At 45.3% G+C, this 20,454-nt stretch overlaps 3 protein-coding genes across 3 annotated transcripts in view; 1 reads left to right on the top strand and 2 right to left on the bottom strand.

The window, feature by feature from the left end:
- LOC103913259 (meprin A subunit alpha-like) overlaps positions 1–7,842 on the bottom strand; it is a 15,196-nt gene extending 7,354 nt beyond the window's left edge. The window contains exons 1-9 of the mRNA XM_009319738.1: positions 7,747–7,842; positions 5,976–6,021; positions 5,855–5,899; positions 5,690–5,743; positions 3,797–3,837; positions 3,640–3,715; positions 1,943–2,060; positions 393–568; positions 7–177 (exon numbers count right to left, since the gene is read on the bottom strand). Of these exons, the coding sequence (XP_009318013.1) occupies positions 7–177; positions 393–568; positions 1,943–2,060; positions 3,640–3,715; positions 3,797–3,837; positions 5,690–5,743; positions 5,855–5,899; positions 5,976–6,021; positions 7,747–7,842 (823 nt within the window). The remainder of the gene's footprint in view (positions 1–6; positions 178–392; positions 569–1,942; positions 2,061–3,639; positions 3,716–3,796; positions 3,838–5,689; positions 5,744–5,854; positions 5,900–5,975; positions 6,022–7,746) is intronic.
- Positions 7,843–9,356: 1,514 nt separating this feature from the next.
- LOC103913200 (taste receptor type 2 member 9-like) lies at positions 9,357–10,310 on the top strand. The gene is given in 1 exon segment (XM_009319669.1): positions 9,357–10,310. A coding segment is annotated over 1 exon segment (954 nt).
- Positions 10,311–15,403: 5,093 nt separating this feature from the next.
- The window catches only part of ANKRD66 (ankyrin repeat domain 66), a 10,243-nt gene continuing 5,192 nt past the window's right edge, over positions 15,404–20,454 (bottom strand). Inside the window, exon 4 of the mRNA XM_009319670.1 lies at positions 15,404–15,584. Coding sequence (XP_009317945.1) covers positions 15,404–15,584 — 181 coding nt within the window. The remainder of the gene's footprint in view (positions 15,585–20,454) is intronic.

Genomic DNA, 20,454 nt, shown 5'->3' on the forward strand with positions numbered 1-20,454 from the left:
AATCCAACCTCTGCCCAATGATCTCATTAAATTCAGGATTTTTTGTTGTAATGGAAGGAATGTTGCTATTGATGTTGAAAGAATATGGTCCATAGTGCAGGACTGACTCATAATCATATGGGGTATTGAGGTCATCAAGAAAACTGTCATTGTGTTTGTCAAAGGCATATGCAAAACCTAGACAAAAAATACACAAGTGATTAGGCAAGACCAGAAATAAAACTTAGCACATAACATCTATAACATCTCTTCAAAATGCTTTGCCTGTGAATAAACAACAGTCCAGTTGTCAACATGTAGGCAGCCATTCTCAACCAGAGACATTTTGGCATTGTAAAAAAAGGGACATGCATCTACAGACGATTCTCAATCATTTCAGACCTGCATCATACCTTCAATAATTTCATCCCACCATATCTGAACATAGTCATCACGGTCCGTCCTGGATTGCTCATGGTAAAATCCCAGGGCATGCAGGAGCTCATGTTCCACTATGGCTTTATAGTCACACCTCTCTCCTATAGACACCGTCTGGCCACTCTGAAGGTCCCCCACGTAAGACCAGCACCTGTAAGGCAAAGAGTGAGATATTGCACCCATTTTGCATAATACTTTCTATGATTTGTATCTACATATTAACTCCACCACAAGATCAAGGTAAAAGTAATACAATAATGTTTTTTAGAATTTCCCACCTTGCCAAGACTGTAGATTTACAATGCCAGCATACAAGAGCAACGTGTGTGTGCCTTCAGCATCCTGCCACAGCCTGGCAACGAGTCCCTGTCCCAGATGTGCTTTTGCCTTCCCTGGGGAGCAGTGCATGCATGTTCTTCAGTTGGCTGCAGTTCTTGTAAAGGAGGTGGTGATGGCAAATGCTATTGCTCTTCACCTCTGGGTAGCCCCAGCTCAACCCATATAGGAAGGGGAGTAGCAGAAGATGAGCAGCACAGGAAAGTACAGCAGGTGCCTTATAACCTCATACACTGCATTGGCTGTCATTTATGTGTACATTTACCAAAGTACCTAAATAAATGGCCCAATTTTCAAAGGTACTGAGCAGCCCCCAGAGAACTCAGGTTGCACTGGCTTCCCTGTTTTGGTTCCTAAATACCGATTTAAATCCTAACTTTTCATGTCCAATCAGAAATAATTCATCTCCGTGTGTTTAAAAAAAAAAGAAAAAAGCTGCCCAAAAATGCTGTGCACCAGTCTCCCCACACCCAAGGGCAGATCTACACTCGATTCCTAGGCACAGACACTAGCTGGTGTCATCAGCTTCCTGACGGTCCTTCCCCGCAAGCGGGGAGGTCCCCTGACCTAACTTTAGACAGTCATGTTGTTGGCATCTGCTGCTGAGTTAGCTTCCCTGGCACCTTTACAGACCCTCGACAGTAACAGGCATTTGGGATGTGAGTCACCAGACCTATTTTAGGTGAGATGGTTTGTGGCCTGGAAGAGTCACCACCTCCCCACTGACTGCAAAGGCAAGCTGCGGTGACCTGCACAGCAGTAGAGGTTGTTGGCTTCAACATTTGGTCAGGCAGTGGTTTCACCCCTGCGTCTGAAAGCAAGAAGGAAGCTACGTGCTAATGCCAACACACTAGTGACCCTTCCCTTAACCAACACCAGGAGGAAGTTATTTGCTTGTTTTCCCTGAAAAAGTGCCAAGAAAGGGATTGATTTCAGTAGCTAGGATGCAAATGGAAAAAAAATAGTTTTCTTATATTAAGAGAACATCAAATGCAAATAATAATACCTTTGGTTAGTCTGTTTGTATTGGTTTGCTCTCCAGTGTAACACAAACAAGCTCTGGGACAGAAATGTGGCTCAGGTATTTATGTCCTTTGTACAAGCAAGAATGAAAATGAATGTCTTCTGAGTTGGAAAAACTGTCATATCAAACGAGGTAGTACAAACCAGATTGTTAATACAAAATTACCCGTCCAGCTTCTCAAATTTCAGGTAAGTCTGTTCCCCTTCATAGGGCTTGAAATCAACACACGACTTCAGCCTGAACATGTCAAACGCCTGCAGGATAACGCCTTTAGCATTCAGATCTGAAACACACAGCAGAGGATAACAATAGCAGTTGTTCTGCTTTTATAATATTATAAATATAGAATCATAGAATAGTTTGGGTTGGAAGGGACCTCTAAAGGCCATCTAGTCCAACCCCCCTGCCATAGGCAGGGACATCTTCAACCAGATCAGGTTGCTCAGAGCCCCGTCCAACCTGACCTGGAATGTTTCCAGGGATGGGGCATCCACCACCTCTCTGGGCAACCTGTGCCAGTGCTTCACCACCCTCAGCGTAAAAAATGTCCTCCTTAGATCTAGTCTCAATCTTCTCCCCTTTAGTTTAAAGCCATTCCCCCTTGTCCTGTCACAACAGGACCCTAAATAGTCTGTCCCCATCTTTCTTATAAGCCCCCCTTAAGTATTGAAAGGCTGCAAGAAGGTCTCCCCGGAGCCTTCTCTTCTCCAGGCTGAACAACCCCAACTCTCTCAGCCTTTCTTCAGAGGAGAGGTGTTCCATCCCCCTGATCATTTTCGTGGCCCTCCTCTGGACCCGCTCCAACAGGTCTGTGTCTTTCTTATGCTGAGGGCTCCAGAGCTGGACGCAGTGCTGCAGGTGGGGTCTCACCAGAGCAGAGCAGAGGGGCAGAATCCCCTCCCTCGACCTGCTGGCCACGCTGCTTTGGATGCAGCCCACGATACAGTTGGCTATAGATAGATGGTATTAATCCTTGGTCTGACAACATCTTGGATACTTGCCTTGCATTATATATAATGTAATATATATGATATATATATTATATATGTCTATAATTCTAGATAGAAAGTATGAACAAGCGTGCATTAAAAATATGAACATGTATAAAAAATATCTACTTGGATCATAGAGCAGGAGGCTGTTAGCAGAATTCCCTGACTGGACAAATTTTGGCAGCGGCCACAGGGAGAGATATTCTTTTATTAGATAAACTGATAGTGCTGAAACAAACAAGCAGACTTTTGGACATCCAGGTTTTGCTGGGTAATTTGCTCAGGTTTTGCTGGGTAATTTTATTGCATGTTATTATATAATTTCAGTTATTGTAAACTTTGAGCTCGGGGCTAGGAAACACAGGAGAGATCCATAAGATTTTAACACTGATTTGCTATTAGTTTTTACACCTAAATTGTTCAAAATTTAAAATAGTCCCTAAAATTAAATGGAAACAAGAAGGAAGAATGCTCTGAACTTTTTTACTTATAACATATCTGCATTTCCTTTTGCCAAGTACTGAGCTGGGACTGTTGAGAAGAGATTAGGCATGAAGGGTGCGGTAGATCAACATGCATATTCTTGAGATTAGGATTTCCTGACTTCTTTATCTAGAGATCTCAGCCAGATACACTGGTACTAGTTAAACTGGCTGCTCACCAGCATCCGGCTGGTCACTGGGGCTGTTACATTGAAAACAACGTGTGCTGGGGCAGAGTTGCATCGCCCTGTCTGGCCAGCAGTAACAAGGGCATTAATGCAGCATAACTCAACAGCAGATGAAACAAAAGCAGCCCGGAGAGCTGGACAAAAACAGAGCGTATCTAATGCAAGTAATACAGTGCTACCATAACAAAAAGTCTTATTACCCAGGCTGTCAGCTAGGATATAGGGAATGGGAAATTTCCATCTGTAGGAGCTGTTTCTCAGAGCATTCCTCTCCAGCTGTTAATGAGATCAACATGCTTGTGTTAACATTTTAAGCCTACACTCTTGCTGATGTTGGTTTAGATCAGGAGCACATACCGGTAGGTTAATATCACCTTCGAAAAGCTTCCTTCCCATTGCTGAAATGAGATAAACAACCACTTAGGCCAGAGTAACATATCAAGAACTACAATATGTGTTTTTTTCAAAGACCACACAATCTATCAGGATGCCTCATCAACAAACCCATCTCGCTTTAAACAGCAGCTGCCCAGAAACAAACAAATAACCATTGCCACACTACAACATGCCAGTCCTTGTCTGCAGCAAAGGAGGATTTGGGGTTGAATTAGGATTTCCATTACAATTTCATAATAGCTGCCCAGAGGAGATTTTATTATTTTTCCCGGGCTTGTATCCTGAAACAGCTGTGGACTTCTGAACATTGCAGTTGATATATAGGTGGAATGGTTTTGTCCAGAAGTTAGGCAACTAATAGCCTATCTAGTTAGCTAACCTAGGCTAATCATCTGGGATTCTCCGTATGATCAAAGGAGAAAGACGAGGGTTCTGGAGTGGGAAGAGGTTCAGTCCACATTTTCAAACACCTGAGCCTGAACCAAGCTCAGACTGAAGCAATTAAATCTATGTGCTATGTGTCTCAGATCCCATCACAGCTGTGTGTCCATCCAGTTGCCTAAACATAGGTGTCTGGTGCCATTTGAGATGCATAAGGGTATCCAAAATATCCACATGGGCTGGTAGATACCAGACATGGTATCTATCTGGTGCCATTTGAGATGCATGAGGGCATCCAAAATATCCACATGGGCTGGTAGTCTCCAGACATGGAGACTCCTTCCCCTTCTGGAGTGGTGCTGGAGGAGATGTATTTGAACTGGCAACAGACACCTGTGTTTTAAGCAGCTGATCCACATCTTCCATGCTTGAAAAACACAGCGTTTGAGACTCTTATTTTTACCCTTATTTTTTTAAGGTGCCAAATTCCCCACACAGAGCTGAGTCCAAACCCCAGCCACTGTATGGTCCTGCTAGTGCAACATTTTCATTTAGTGCCATCATACAGGCACAATCCCAGCACAGACGGTTCATCTTCAGACCTGTTGTTATAGAAATAACTTATATTGTCCTCACATACATATGGAGAGAAGAAAAAAAAAAAAAACACACAAAAACTAGTACCATGTTTTCTGTTCTGTCAGCAAAACCAGAGGAAACCTACACCAGAGCAGATAACAGGCAAGGCCAGGAAACAAAAACTCTCTCAAGGCAATGCTCTGAAACCCTGGAGCAGGCATGAAGCTACTTAAGCTTTATATCCTGGTCATCGGTCATGTGAAACCAATCAACTCACTTAAGATAAATGCACATCAGTGAAGCAGAAGTTGAATTAGAGCCACTGCCAAGGCTTCTCCAGGAGTCGTGTTGCAGAAGAGTGCAGTGGGGAGGGATGGAGGTTCAGTCCAGGGGTTGCTGAGCCTTCCCCAGGAGCAGTTGAGTGTGGTTCCAAATTTAAGATTAAGATCCTGGGCTTCCTATAAAACTATCCTTGTGGAAATTTCCTGGCCTTTCCATCTTCCCTTTCCAACACCAAAGTTTTATGGACCTTTCTGTCCTATGCTCTATGAGGACATATATATATATATGTGTTTTATATATATATATATAAAATTTTTATATATATATATAATAACCCCTCTGCTCCTGCCCTTCCATCTTCTCTGACTGCTATCAGACTCCAAAGTGGAGGTCTTCTCCCTTCTCTCCAGAAGTAGCTGGGGTTCATCCCACACCTTTTTAACTGCCCTGCAATACTCGCCGTATCCATGATATATTTGGGATTCTTCTCACATAGGAGGGAGCTTTCAGTCCACTCTGGTGCCATCACATCTGCCAGATTTGTGGTCCCCAAAGGCTAGCTCAGATCTCTGTAATAATTCAACACTCTGCTTACTTACTGTCCTGACTTACCTGAGTTTATTTCTGGAATGTCCTTTCTAAGCTGCCCTCCATCAACATCATCAACTATCAAAAGAAATAATACACCTAAGTTAGTGACTAAATGACATGAGTTGATATAATTCCCCATTTGGTGGCTGATAACCTTCCACTAACATAAAAACGTTGCATTCTTACCTCTGTCTTCAACAGAGTTTTGGATCTGAAACATAGAAAGTACAGTTTCAAAATCACAGACAAATGAAATTAAATCTCACCCTGATCCCAAGCCAGAAAATGGAGAGGCAGGTGGGAATACCGTAAAGGCATAGGAGCAGGTAACCAGTGCTGTGAAACAACACATCCTCCAGGAATCCATTTCAGAAGATCATCTGGTGCTACCTGTCAGGGTAGATATAGTGTCCTGCAGGTGAATAGCCTTCAGAAGTACTGATAAGCAGAAGCCAAGTTGAACTTTAAAAGGAAGAGCAGATTTTAATCTTAGATATAGCCATAAGCCAACCCGATAAGCAATCTGTCTCCCCATTTTATAACTATACTTAGCATATTGACCCTTGTAGCAATCAGGAGCTGTTGAACTATTTAATATTTCTGTGCCTTCTTCAGACGTAATCTCAGTCTTCTTTTCTGCTTTCCTGGCCCCATCCTGATATGAGACCAACAAAGCTGCTGAGTATGGAAATAACACCCTCTTCAAAAGAAGAGACTTGTGGTCTGCAACCTGAATAAATCACTGTAAGAGAAGGTTTGCTGGGTGGTTTTTCTGTATTCCTGGAAACATCTTGGTAGATGCAAACAAATTTTTGTTTTCACCTGATTCTATGGGTAAAGCATCATCTTCAATTTTAAAATAGCATTATTTTTGTAATCAACGGAATGCCAGCCATCAATTTCCAGCAAAATGTGTTGGTTTGGGTTTCCTCAGGAGATCCTGAAGACTTTGTCTCTCAGAGTAGGAGTCCAGCAAGGGGTCCTGGCTTGGTCCCTCTCACGTGCCTATGAAGCCATGCGCTCCCAGTGTTTTGCACGGGACTGCCACCCAGGGCTTTCCCTGTGGACACAAGTCATGTGGGCCGGGGTGAAGCAGGGCAGGAGAAAGGCCCCTTGGTGAGAAAGGAAGAGCAGGGCTGAGCTTTGCCTCCGACGGTTCAGAGGTTTTCTCCTCCTGGCAAACACATGCAGGGGTTTTGCACGCTCCTGCAGCTCTCTTGCTCCCACACACTTCCTGCACCTCCTCCTCCTCCCATCTTCACACCATTGCTGCGACCTTTGCCTCCCCTTTGCTCACTTGCCCAGCACCATGCTGCACCCCCATCCTTCAGGGGAAGGACGGTCCTGATCTGGCTGTGGAGGGGGGCAACAGGAGATACTCATCAGGAAGCTCCCTGGCCATGCTTTGCAGCCTGCCGGCAGTCTTTCCTCCTAGCCTGTGAGACCCCAGGTGTCAGGCGCTGAAAGAAGTAGGAGGGTTGTTATGGGATAGAAAGGGGACAGTTGCACCAGACTGCGGTGGGGAGGAGGGCCAGGACTGGCCACCCTGAGAGCCTGGGGTCTCTACAGGTTGCATGCTCAGCACTGCTACCTGCGTGGGGCATCTGCCCAACCAATCCCATCAGTCCAGTGGTCCAGAGGTACCAGCAAGTGCAAAGAAGGAGTTAATCCACATGCCTCATCAGCATCTTTCCCCCAGTGGCATGATCGCAAACCATCCCATAAAACCATCCCATAAAACTGGGGCCGCAAGAGAGGAAACAAACTGAATTCACCAAAAAGCATCCATCAGTTCCCAGCCCACCTGTCACAGAAGCAGCAGAATGGGGGTTACAGGGAGAGAAACTGCCAAATCAGCCTCCTGAAACACAACTTTTGGGGGAAGAAAATCCACTAATGGCCAGCTGGCACAAGCCAGCCCTGACTCCTGGACTTGAGGGCATAGACCAAACAAAAGGAACAGGTTTGCCTCCTTGCCACCCAGACCGTAAAACTTCCACCCTCTTTAGACATGAAGGTGATGGCAAATGAGATACAGAGAAGTGGGGGATTCATTAAATGCTGCTTCTTACTTATACCTGCTGCAGGCCAGCAGCGTTGTGTCCAGCACCCGTAAGGTTGCTCTTCACACACACAAGAGGAGTCTGATCACCATCACAGTTTGACGACTTCATTCCTGACTTTTTGCAGGTCTAAAGGACCCGGAGGTCATCTGGCTTCTTGCATTTTTGCATTTTTAGCCCCAGAGAAGTGGGTTGTTTCCCTTAAGCAATTCTCTTTTGAGCTTCCAGACAATATCCATAGACAATATCCATCCGTAAGTGCAGTGGCTATCTCTAACGTCATCTCAGTCAAGCATGACTGGTTTTAAATGACCCATAATATTTTTGAATGACTGCATCCAAACCTAGCTATGACATTGATATTTTCTAGACAATATGAAGAATAATGGGTAGTGAAGATCTCACTAGAACTTTTATTAAAAGCCACTGGACTATCTGAATGGATTCCATGGGAACATGTGGTAGGTACCATGTTTTGTTGTTGAGATGAACTCCAGGCATTCTATAAAAAACATTTCAATGTGTTAATGCTGTAGCAAGGTCCTTAGCAAAAAAATGCAAAGAGGAGCATATGATAATAATATTCAAGGAGTAGTGCTTGCATTTATATCCCCCAGAAGCAAGTGCATCATTCTGAAGAGAGAAAATGCTGGTGGTTTATTTCTTGTAGCTATATAGCTATTTGTTGTGATTTAATTTACACCACAGCATCAGCCAAGATCTAGTTGGTAACTGTGGGCCAGATGTGCAAGGCCCAATGCGCAAGGTCCTGTACAAACCCAAAGTCTATAGGCAGCCCATGCCCTGCAGAGCTTAACACACCTTGCCTGTTAAAAAAACACAGTTTTCAGGACTTAAAGTCATTTGGAAGCTTGAGGGTATTTCAGTGTGGCGGGAACCCAGCATGGTCCTATCCCTAAAACTCTTCACATTGCTAGCAGATGAGTTTTGAACCTGGCACAGGGACTCATGCTTATTTTTGCCATTTTCCTCTATGTGCTTCAACTTAAACCTTTAAAAGAAAGTCCTGCTTTTCCTTCAATGCCGTCCCCTTACCATGTGGCTCTTCACTTACAATTAAGGCATTACCATTGGAAAAACTCACATGGGTTTCAGTCCCCGTGGAGGATCAAAATGAACTCCAGTTTCCAGCATCTTGGTTGAATTTTGCAGCTCCTGGAGTCTCAGATGAAAGAGAACAGTGACTCCCCTGACTGTGCTTTGCTGAGCGCACCCCTCCGCGTGAGCATCATAGGCGACAAAGGGACAGAAGACCCCAGATCGTGGATCCTGAGAGTGATCAAACATGGGACAGTCACTAAATCACAACATTGTCCACTGCAGAAAAACATCTACATTGTTTGTGTCACCAACACAGCTCTTCTGAACGGAAATTCAAATATTGGAGACTGACACTGATACCAGGTAAGGGAACACCCAGCACATTTACATTCCTGCATCTGCCCTGCTCTGAATAGGAGCAGCACCAAAATCCCCACCACCAGCAGCTCTGTAAAGCTCCTGTCTCCGTACATGACACTCAGGGAACAGCGTCTGCTAACCTGCGTTAAGCATTGGTGCAACAACCTACTGTTCCAGCACAGCACTGCTACCCATCTTGGAGGATGGAAGCATGTTACTCTCAAGATAAATTTAATGCCACTTTATACAATGCCATGGCTATGGTCATCATCACACTTCAGGCGTTTGCTGGCACGTGGATAAACACTGTCGTTGTTTCTGTGCTTTGTATTGCTTGGGTCAGAAAGAAAATCTTTAACTCTAATGAGAAGATCTTGCTGTTTCTGGGATGCTTCAGGTTTTGGTATTTATGCATCACATGGGTATATTCCTTTCTTTGAATAATTTATCCCTGGTGCTTTTATGTTCACCCTGTACCCCAACTATCTGCAGTTATTCAAAACTTTTTAAATTCTTTCAACTTGTGGGTTTCTGCCTGTCTTTGTGGTTTTTATTGTATAAAAAATGCAAATTTCAGGCACATCTTTTTCATCTACCTGAAAGTAAAAACTGACAGGATCGTGCCGTGGCTGTTGTTGGGTTCAGTGCTTTTATCCCTGGTCAACTGCATCTTTGTCTACAACATCACCGACGAAGCACACTGTAACAACCTCCATTCCACCACCCTAGGAAATTTCTGGAAACTGAGTGTCAGAATGGATGAACATTTTTTCCCTATTTTTTTCATCAGCGGCTTTGGATTTACTGCCACATTCACAGCAGTAATCATTTCTGTCCTTCTCCTCCTCTTCTCTCTCTGGAGACACAAAAGCAAGATGCAGACAAGCTCAGTGAAGAATCTCAGCATGGATGCCCATATCAAAGCCACGAAATCTATTCTGTCCTTCTTCTTCATTTACAGCACTAACTTTACATGTTTGGTCTTGACACTGATTTATGCCACGAAGAAGGAAAATCCTGTGACATTTCTCATTTTAGTATTTCAGTATGCTTTTCCGGCTATTCCTCCCCTTATTCTGATTTTCAGCAACCCCAAACTGGAAAAGGCACTGCTAAGGACTCTGCCCTGTGTGAAGTGCAAGGTTTGCATGAGGTAGGAACTGTAATAAAAGCTGGTGCCCACTAAAAATATTGATATTTTATCATAAAATCAAGTAATTTAATGCAACTCTCCAGCCAGTGCAGATGATACAGATGTTGTATCTTCACCATCTAAGTTAAGAAAACGTCATTAAAATTCTTTGAACTAAATTATAAGTTAAATGAAGTATTATTATAATTTGATTTAGACAATTCTTTGAGTTAAATTATTGTCAGTAACAAAGTAACTTAGACCTTGTACATGGGCTAGCTGCAAAAGGGGAATAACAATACTGCAAACCTTCTAAAAATGCTTTGGTGTTTGCTGATTGAAATGACTTAACTAAACAACATATTTATATCTATTTTGTTTTACATTTAGTTCTGCTGTGGCCATGTACTTTGTAGTATTATGGGTTGTATCACTATCTTGCATTGGTTTATAACTTATCCGTGAATATGTTGATCACTATTATTCACCAGAGGTGGTTACTGATTTATAAACAGCAAAGCAGAAATGGCCTTGGGGTGGACAAGTGGGGTGGAGAGCCCACTTCCCTCGCCAGCTTTATGTGTCCTCTCTCTGCACCACTTCATGCAAAAAGATGATTTCCCCTCTTCTGTGCAACTGCTCTCCTGCTCTGCTTTTATTTTTTTATGAGATCTGCTTTTACCGATGGACTCTGGCTCGGTAAAACACCGAGGAAGGTGGGTTTTGTGCGAAGTGCGGTGTGGAATAAAGTCATGCTTTCATCTCACAGTGACCCATGGGCAGATGTACGGGGTGTTCGTGCGAGGAGCTGGCAGCTGGGGGGTCCAGGGGGATCTCTGTGAGGCAAGGTCAAGGCTGCCCTGTGCCAGGGAGAGCTAGTTCCAGCCGGCTCCAATGGACCCACCGCAGGACACAGCTCAGGCCAGCAGTGATGCTTGTGGCTCCTCTGGGAAAATATATTTGAGAAACGGCAAAAACACTGCCCGGCAGTGAGGAGTGAGGAAAATTGTGAGAAACAGTCCTGCAAGAAACAGGCTCAGAGAAGGAAAGGGAGGAGGTGCTCTAGGTGCCGGAGCAGGGATTCCCCTGCAGCCCATGGAGAGGACCATGGTGACGTAGGTTGTCCCCCTGAAGCCAATGGAGGTCCATGGTGGAGCAGATACCCACACTGCAGCCCATGGAGGACCCTATGCTGGAGTAGGTGGGTGTGCCCTGAAGGAGCAGAAGCCCATGGAGAGCCCATACTGGAGCTGGCTTATCCTGAAGGACTGCAGCCCATGGAGAGCCCATACTGGAGCAGGGGAAGAGTATGAGGAGGAAGGAGTGGAAGAGACAATTATTGTTGTGGTTTAACCCCAGCCGGCAACTAAGCACCACGCAGCTGCCCGCTCACTCCCCCCCAGAGGGATGGGGGAGAGAACTGGAGGAGTGAAAGTGAGAAAAACTTGTGGGTTGAGATAAAGACAGTATAATAGGGAAAGCAAAAGCCACGCACATAAGCAAAGCAAAACAAGGAATTCATTCACTCCTTCCCACCAGCAGGCAGGTGTTCAGCCATCTCCAGGAAAGCAGGGCTCCATCACGCCTAACGGTGACTTGGGAAGACAAACGCCATCACTCCGAATGTCTCCCCCTTCCTTCTTCTTCCCCCAGCTTTATATGCTGAGCATGACCGTCACATGGTGTGGAATATCCCTTTTGCCAGTTGGGGTCAGCTGTCCCGGCTGTGTCCCCTCCCAGCTTCTTGTGCATCCCCAGCCTACTCGCTGGTGGGGTGGGGTGAGGAACAGAAAAGGCCTTGACTCTGTGTCAGCACTGCTCAGCAATAGCTAAAACATCCCTGTGTTATCAACACTGTTTCCAGCACCAATCCGAAACATAGCACCTTAAAAGCTACTATGAAGAAATTCAACTCTATGCCAGCCAAAACCAGCACAGTTATGAACTGACCACAACCCCCATTCCCTGTCCCCCTGCGACACTCAGGAGGAGGAGGTAGAGAAGTTGGGAATGAAGGAGTGAAGTTGAGCCTGGGAAGAAGGAGGGGTGGAGGTAAGGTGTTTTAGCTTTGTCTTTGTTCCTTGTCATCCTACTCTATTTTCAATTGGCAATAAATTAAATTGATTTTCCCCAAGTCGAGTCTGTTTTGCCTGTGACAGTAATTGGTGAGTGATCTCCCTGTCTTTATCTCGACCCATGAGCTTTTCCATCTTATTTTCCACCCCTGTCCTGTTGAGGAGCGAGAGTGAAGGAGCGGCTGGGTAGGGTCTGGCAGCTGGCCAAGGTCAACCCACCACAGCAGATTACCTAAACACAAAATAGTTCCAGCATTTACAGAGCAGAACCTGAATTGTTCGTTTCTTTCACCAGCCCAGGCCCAGAGGCACGTCTTACCTCGTGCCAAGTGCCAAGTGTGCATTTTTCACACATCTCAGCAGGTTTTGTTTCTGCTTTTGTTTTAAAACACTCACCCAGAAGGAGTACATTTGCCAGGTGTGGAGCCCAAACCTCAGAGGCCTCCTGAAGCTCTGCAGAGTTCAGATATACCCAAAATTATCTCCAGGGAGTCATCTCAGGTGTAGCATCAGCCCTGCTACATGGACATGGATTCACTCTATAAGAAGCCCTCGAGCTTTCTATCTCCTGTTTTCGAGAACAACCTTTAATGTATTTCTACTAGCAGAAGGCTTCTCAGACCTTCCTTTCCCCCCAGTAAAGGAGATGTGGTCGTCTTGTAGGACAACAGTGTGAAGGACTCACTAATGTCTACGTACGCTCTATTAGAAATCAAAACAGAGGAAGAGTTTCTGCTCAGAGAACATAAGTGGCCCCAGGATGCTAATCTGAAAAGTTGAAGTGAAGGCAAAAAAGCTTAGTTCGTAACCTTTTTATTTTAAGGGTTGCCTTTTCCGTGGGCAAAAGAGCACTCCCTTCCCTCTTCCTCTCCATCCCCACAAAAATGAAAGGGGAAGAGGTTAATAAGAAAGTATAAGAAAGTGTTTTCAAACCATTAGCTTTCACTCTTTTCTGGCTTTTCCTGCAGTAGTAAAGCAAAAAATTACATTCATTTTGCTCTGCTAAAAAGAAAGGGTTTGAGTCATCTGATCAAAATTAGAAACTCAGAGCACATTGCCTTTAGCTGTTTGCCTTGAGCTGCAATTCACATCAGATGCCAAACTCCACTGAGTCCCACTTCCACAGTAGGAGACACTCTGCACCACCCGCATTTCCTGAGGGAGGCAGATCTTAAACATCTCACCCGGACACATCTCCCCAGCTGAAAGGCCTTTAAAGGACAGGCACCACCACACCTCCCTTCTTTCCCTGCGGTTGCTCAGTGCAGTTGATCCTTTAGCATGACAGTCCCAATCCCTTTCACAAAAAGACCATGGAAAACCCTCTTACTCCCTACATCCCACGCAACATCATCCCTCAAATGTTCACATACCACAAGACTCAGCATGCAAAAAAACCATCTTGCAGATGTTCACACACAAAAGAATGCAGCCCCAGCAAACCACACTGAAGACACTTTCTTCCATCTCCATGAAACCCCCGTGAACGTGATGCCCAAACAGAGCATCACCCACCCATGCACCAGCCCCTTCCAGCTGGCACTGGAGGAGACAGGTTATAAAACACCACGGCCACAGTGCACAGCCCATATGCTAAAGCTGGTCTCTGGAGAGATGCAATGATGTGCCCAGCTCTGGGGAAAATGTTACTCAGCTACAGGACACTCCACCAGCTGGCCTCAGGGCTCGAAGGAGGCCTGTTTGGTTTATCAGCATGGCAATAGGCACTCTGTCCCACGTATTGCCTCCACTTGCACTGTCACTAATTCAACAGCCAGGCCAACTGTGAATGGAGTTGACATTTCATATGGCTTGGAAAGTGCAAATGACAAAAGACAAAGCTGGAGCTTGACTCATTTGTCCAAACATAGGCATCTTGAGTCATCTGAGAAATCCTAGGGTATCTGAGACATCTGCACGGGGTTGGGAGCTACAGCACAGGATCTTCTGGAGACCTACAGCGTCAGCCGGGGTCAGTGGCATTAGGCAGCTCTGTGTAGATGGCTGAATTAGTCCCTGCAAATCTAGGAGAGGGAGATGGATCACAGAGTTGTTGGTTATGATTGCAATGCCTGAGTGTTGTGGGGAGGGTGTGGAGGACACCTATAACCAAGTCACTACAGAAGCACCAGGTTCGGGTAGTGAAGGGGAAACAGAGGGGAAGGGAGGCAGACACATAAAAGATGTCAAAAGTCAATACGAATGGCTGCCCAGTGCTGGCATGGTCTGGAAAACTGTCTTGGGTCAAATTCAAAACATTTTTTATGATTGAGAAGTGAAACAGTTAAAAATGCTTTTGCCATGGAAACTGCTGATGAGCGGAGGGATAGCTCAGGACCAGTTCCACAGCATTCCTACGAGCATAGACATAAAAATGGCTGGGGGCACTGCTAGAAATAAAGCAGTGCTCTAACTGTCTTGGCAGTCACAGATGTCTGAAAGCAGCAACGAGGGAGCACGTTTTCCCCTTTGCTGGGCCAGGAATGTTAGATACGGGCTGTTAGACCCACGTGTCCAGCAAAAGGTCAACACCAAACGTCTCCCCTTCAGCCAGAAGAACCAACTACATCCCACTCCCAAAGGAAAGAGAGAGGCTATGAGGCCCTGTAGAGCCTCCTGGCTGACTCAGGACCAGAAACAAACAAGCGAAGGCCACTGACATCACCAGAGTGAGCAGACCCACAGTCCCAGATGCTTTCATGAATCAATTAGGAGCAAAAACATTTCCCTCTCAGACAATACGGGTAATTGTTGTCATTTCTGTAAATTTATACATTTCAGTGACTTAGAGTATTAGTATATTTAAACACCTTCTGCAGTTTTCTGATATTTGAGATCTGATACATACAGACACACAGATAGACAGAAGCACTTCTACCTGTTCCCTATTAATGACAATATTTACAGTACATCACAAAATGCATTCTTGTGTCCATCTGCTTCTCCTGTTCATCCATATTTCACCCTGCAGATGCACCTGACATCTCCCAGCATCTTTGATGTGCATCGCAGGGTCTCAGTGGCACCAAATAGGCAGGGCACACTACTGCTTCCCCCTTTTTTTTCGATTTTTCTTTTGAGCAGAGGATGTGTAGTTCTCCTGAGAACATGGTGGGTTTTTCTCAAGCTCTTCTTTCTTGAGTTCCCAGTCTTCATCTCTCTGGTCTAAGGGGATTCCTTTCATTGCGGCTGTCCTGCGATAGTTTCTGCTCTCCACCTCTGCTCTGGGGAAGAAAGCAAGAACGCATCTTCAGATACTGAGCACAGCACAGTCACACCACCGTTCATGAGCGGTCCATCTACAGGAACGGGATCGCGTATTGGTATGGTCAAAACACTGTTGCCAGCAATACATGAGAAAACACCGAGGCTCCAAATCCAACAGCATTCATCACCCCAAGTGACCAGGTACTCACTGAGAGCTGGGCTGATGTGGGAAACCTTCAGTAAGGATCTACGGTGAGACCGGACTCTTACCATTGGAAGCATAATTTTAACCATGCGAAGCTCTCAAAGACTGATCTGCTGAATTTGTGTGCTATTAAATAGACAAGCACATTTAATGCAATTGTACATGGTATATTAACTCACTGCAACCGCAACATTTCCATTTTCTTTTATTTTTTTGTACTGCTCATTCATAAATACTAGAAATTCTTAATGCCAAAATATCAGATCTGAAGACGACTGGAATTTGGGAGGATTTGTACATAGTTATTCTTACAGATGACCTTTTAACATCAGAAATTATCTAATCCTAACCAATTCAGCCCTGAAATTTTGCTAAACTTTGCATTCAAATCCAGAACTAAAGTTAACAATTCATCCCCATTTCAGTTTTTTAAATAATAACTTGAATTAAGCAATGTCATAGAAATAAGGCTGTGCTGTGGTGGTTCAAATTTTGCATGGGAAAACATTATGTAGAAGATAACATTTTGCCCAGCCCAATATACATTATGTAGAAGATAACATTTTGCCCAGCCCAATATCTCCATATGCAAATCATTCACAACTCTCCTCTGGTTGCTGGGGTTTTTAGCTGTGTTCCTCAGGTTGTCTCCATGTTTTCAAGTGTGTGAAACCTGTGGATGTCAGACAATGAGCCATCATCCATCCAGACCCTGGGATTTCCAAGTCAGCAGTGAGTTTGCGCTTGGCATCTGTGATTGACCAGAGTCCTCATTTTTTTGGAGATATTCATATATTTTCTAATAAGCAAACACAGTCCCAGATCTTCAGTGAAGGACACTGTACAAGCTAACCTGAAAATAAACATACTTCACTGTAGTTTTCCTTATAGCCTTGAAATACCAATGGTTTTCAATACACTTCCCGTTGTAAACAACCAAAGCAAATTAAAGACCACTTTCATCAAGACCAAAATGAATAGACTCCTTTGACCAGTAATTTATTTTTTTAATCATCTCAGGTATGGTTTTGTTTATCACAGCTCAAATATATTTCCTATTAAGTGTTGTTAACTTTCTCTTTACAGTCTTTATACATGCCTGACACCAACACAGCCAATTATCTTGGAAAGAAGTGAACCCAAACTAAAAAATAGATAGATATTTTCTGCGTTTTGTAGGCACTGAGGAACTTTAGAAGAACAAGTACATCTATCCTTCACGTCCAAATCAGACAACATAGAATCATGGAATGGTTTGGGATGTAAGGGACCTTTGAAGATCATCTAGTCCAACCACCAAGTTTCTAGTCGCCGAAAGATAAATTGGTTCTCTTTCAAAAAATAGCAAAAGCAAAAAAAAATAAGACCTTCTTTTCTTTCTCACACCAGCAGTAAGCAGGAGAAAGCATTGAAAAAACAAGAGCCATTGCAGTGGGTTGACCTTGGCCAGCTGCCAGACGCCCACCCAGCTGCTCTCTTACTGCCCCTCCTCAACAGGAGATGGGGAGAAAGATGGAAAATCTCATGGTAAAGATAACGACAGGGAGATCACTCACCAATTACTGTCACAGGAAAAACAGACTTGTGGAAAATCAGTTTAATTTATTGCCAATGGAAAATAGGGTAGGATGGTGAGAAACAAAGACAAGACTAAAACACCTTCCTGCCACCCCCCGCTTCTTCCCAGGCTCAAATTCACTCCTTCATTCCCAACTACTCTACCTCTTCCCCCTGAGCAGCACAGGGGGATGGGGAATGGGGGTTGCAGTCAGTCCATAACACGTTGTTTCTGCCACTTCTTCCTCCTCACACTCTTCCCCTGCTCCTTCCCATGGGTCCTTCCCATGGGCTGCAGTCCTTCAGGATAAGCCAGCTCCAGCATGGGCTCTCCATGGGCTGCAGCTCCTTCAGAGCATGTCCACCTGCTGCAGCATGGGATCTTCCACGGGCTGCAGTGTGGATATCTGCTCCACCATGGCTCTCCATGGGCTGCAGGGGGACAACCTACATCACCATGGTCTCCTCCACGGGCTGCAGGGAATCTCTGCTCCAATGCCCGGAGCACCTCCCCTTCCTCCCCCTCCTCCTCCTTTCACCCTGGTGTTGCAGGGATGTTTCTCACACTTTTCCTCTCACTCCTCGCTGAGAGCATTTTTTTTTTCCCTTTCTTCAATATGTTTCCCAGAGGCACCACCATCTTCAGTGATGGGCTGAGCTATGTCCTGTAGTGTGTCTGGCATATAACAGCCCTGACCTCTTCTCACAGAGACCCTCCTGCACTCCCCTGCCACCAGCACCCAGGCACGGACACCCCAATTGTACATCTTGTCCAAGAGAAGACAAACCCTTTTCTCCTACTGCAGAGATCTGATTTTGTAGGTACTCAGTATTTATGGAGCTCTGTCAAAAATACCACCAAATACTGGGGAAAATCCTTTTTTTCTGTAATACAGCAGCACCGTCACATCAGCGCAACTCTGTCCTGGCTGCGAGCACGGAGCAAAGCCAGTGGCTCCACACAGAGATGCACTGCATAGTGTGGGCTTACTATATACACACACACAAAAACATATGTATGTGGGGATGTATATAATATATATATGTATATACATATGTGTGTATATATGCCCTGGGCTTAGATAGCAGGAGCCTTTGGTGCAGTTTCAATGCTCAGCACTTTGCAGAGAGGCTGGCAGCAGGCACGAGCCACGGGTCTCTGTGTCGCCTCGGTGCCCTTCCCGGCAGCTCTCCAGCATCCAGGGTAAAGCCCTTCTCATGCAAAGAAATCTGATGCAAATTAGATGTTTGTTGCTCAGAAGCAGCTGTGTTTTGAAGGCTGTTTCCTATTCTTTGCATGTCCATGCAAACCTCAGTGAGTGGTGCAGATACTCTGTAGCAGAATATTCCCAATATTTACATGTTAATAACATTTACGTGGCGATAAATGTAATATTTCCGTGTTGATGCAAACAGTCCCCAGCACAGAGCAGTCGCTCGGCCCAGGTAGGCAGGCATATGTTCATGCAGCTCCTGGGGTCAGACACGCAGCGTTCAAGGATCACGGTGGTGCTAGAGGGGGCTGAATTGGGATTTAGGAAGGATTTGGACGTTCATAGCCCTGTTTAGATATGCATGTCAGCCCTGCATTTGGCACAGGCTGTTATTTTAAAAATCGCCTTTTCTCTCTTTTTGCATCACAGGCAAATATCCAAAACTGACAGTGATGGTCTGTAACAAGATATGCCTCATATTTACATACCAATACCACAGACACCGTGAGCAGAGGGCAGACCTACTCCGTGCTGCGCAGCATTAGCATGTAGACACACACACTTCGTTTTCTGCCCGCGGCGCACATCGGTACCGCCCAGCTCCCGCCGGAGCTGCGGAGCACTGCCTGACCATGGACATGGCCTCTGGGACCTTCTGCACACCTGAAGGAGCAGAAGGTAATCATGATTATACTACAAATGCCAGTAATTCCTCCAAGTTACCTCCAAGTTTGCTGACGTGAGGAGGTGAAACTGTTGCATGAGGGTGAAGGCATCCATTGTGGTTGTAAATTATAGTGTTTGGGCTTTAAAAAAGGGTTCCTGAGCCACGGTGATAAACTTTTGGCTGCCCACAGGCTGCGCTATGGCTGCGAGGTGATCATACAGGCTTCGTGTGTCTTATAAAATGTCCTAGGCGTGGGCATTCAAAGCATCTTCCCAGTAAGTTCTCCCAGCCACGCTCCTGGCTGAGCCATGCAGCCGCAGGGCAAGTCAGGCCGGCACGTGGCTCTGAAAGACGAGTTTTCCACCTTAAATTAGTCATTCACCTCAGAAAACCCTCCATCAACTACATGAGTCGCCCTAGGCTGTTGCCTAGGTGGCTACGACGGGGGTGTCAATCATCCTGTCAATCATTCTCCCAGCCACCTCCACCAGCACAGGCGCCTCTGCCTGCCGCAGGCATTGCCCATCGGCATCATCCAGGCAATTCCCCCGCCCTTGCTGTCACCTCACCGCCACGGCTCTGGTGCACAGCCAAGCGCACGGCAAATGCTACAGACTTGGCAGGACTCGATAAGCAGGATTTAATGGTGAGATTAGTGCAAAAATGACAGCGTTGAACAGGTAAGCAATTGCTATAAATGATTCATCGAGGGGAACAGGCCTGCAGACCTTTCACTCTCCAGGGAAGACAATATTTACCTCTTCTGATATAGAAACCAAGCAAGCCAAGACCTGAGAACAGCATAAAGAGAAAACCCTCCTCTGGAAGAAAAAGCCCCATTCTCAAAGAACTGGCAAACCTGAGCTTATCCCAGCTAGGGCCTAGGTAGTAAAAAAACTAATTAGCAAAGCTTAGGTATCAGCTGCTGCTTGTTTAAATTTCTTTAAACTGAAGGTCTAAGAGCAATAAGAGCTGATTCTTCTGTGTGGAAGGAAGGTGGTGAATAGTGAGGGTTTGCAGCATGTCAGCTCCTTAAGCAGCGAGGCTTTAGCTGTAAGGTGTCCTGGATGTGGGGTGGGCAAGTAAAATGCAAAGGTCCCATCAGCTTCCATAATAGCCAGAGCTTAGAAACAGGAACGTATGGCTCCCCTAGAAAGTTTTTTGGGCTCTGTACGGGAGGATTTTGCACAGTTTGGGTGTCTCTTCCTATGGAAGGACATTGATGCTGCGTCAAGATTAAAGGT

The sequence above is a fragment of the Pygoscelis adeliae genome, unplaced genomic scaffold, assembly GCF_000699105.1.
Source record: "Pygoscelis adeliae isolate BGI_AS28 unplaced genomic scaffold, ASM69910v1 Scaffold121, whole genome shotgun sequence".
Lineage (NCBI taxonomy): Eukaryota > Metazoa > Chordata > Aves > Sphenisciformes > Spheniscidae > Pygoscelis > Pygoscelis adeliae.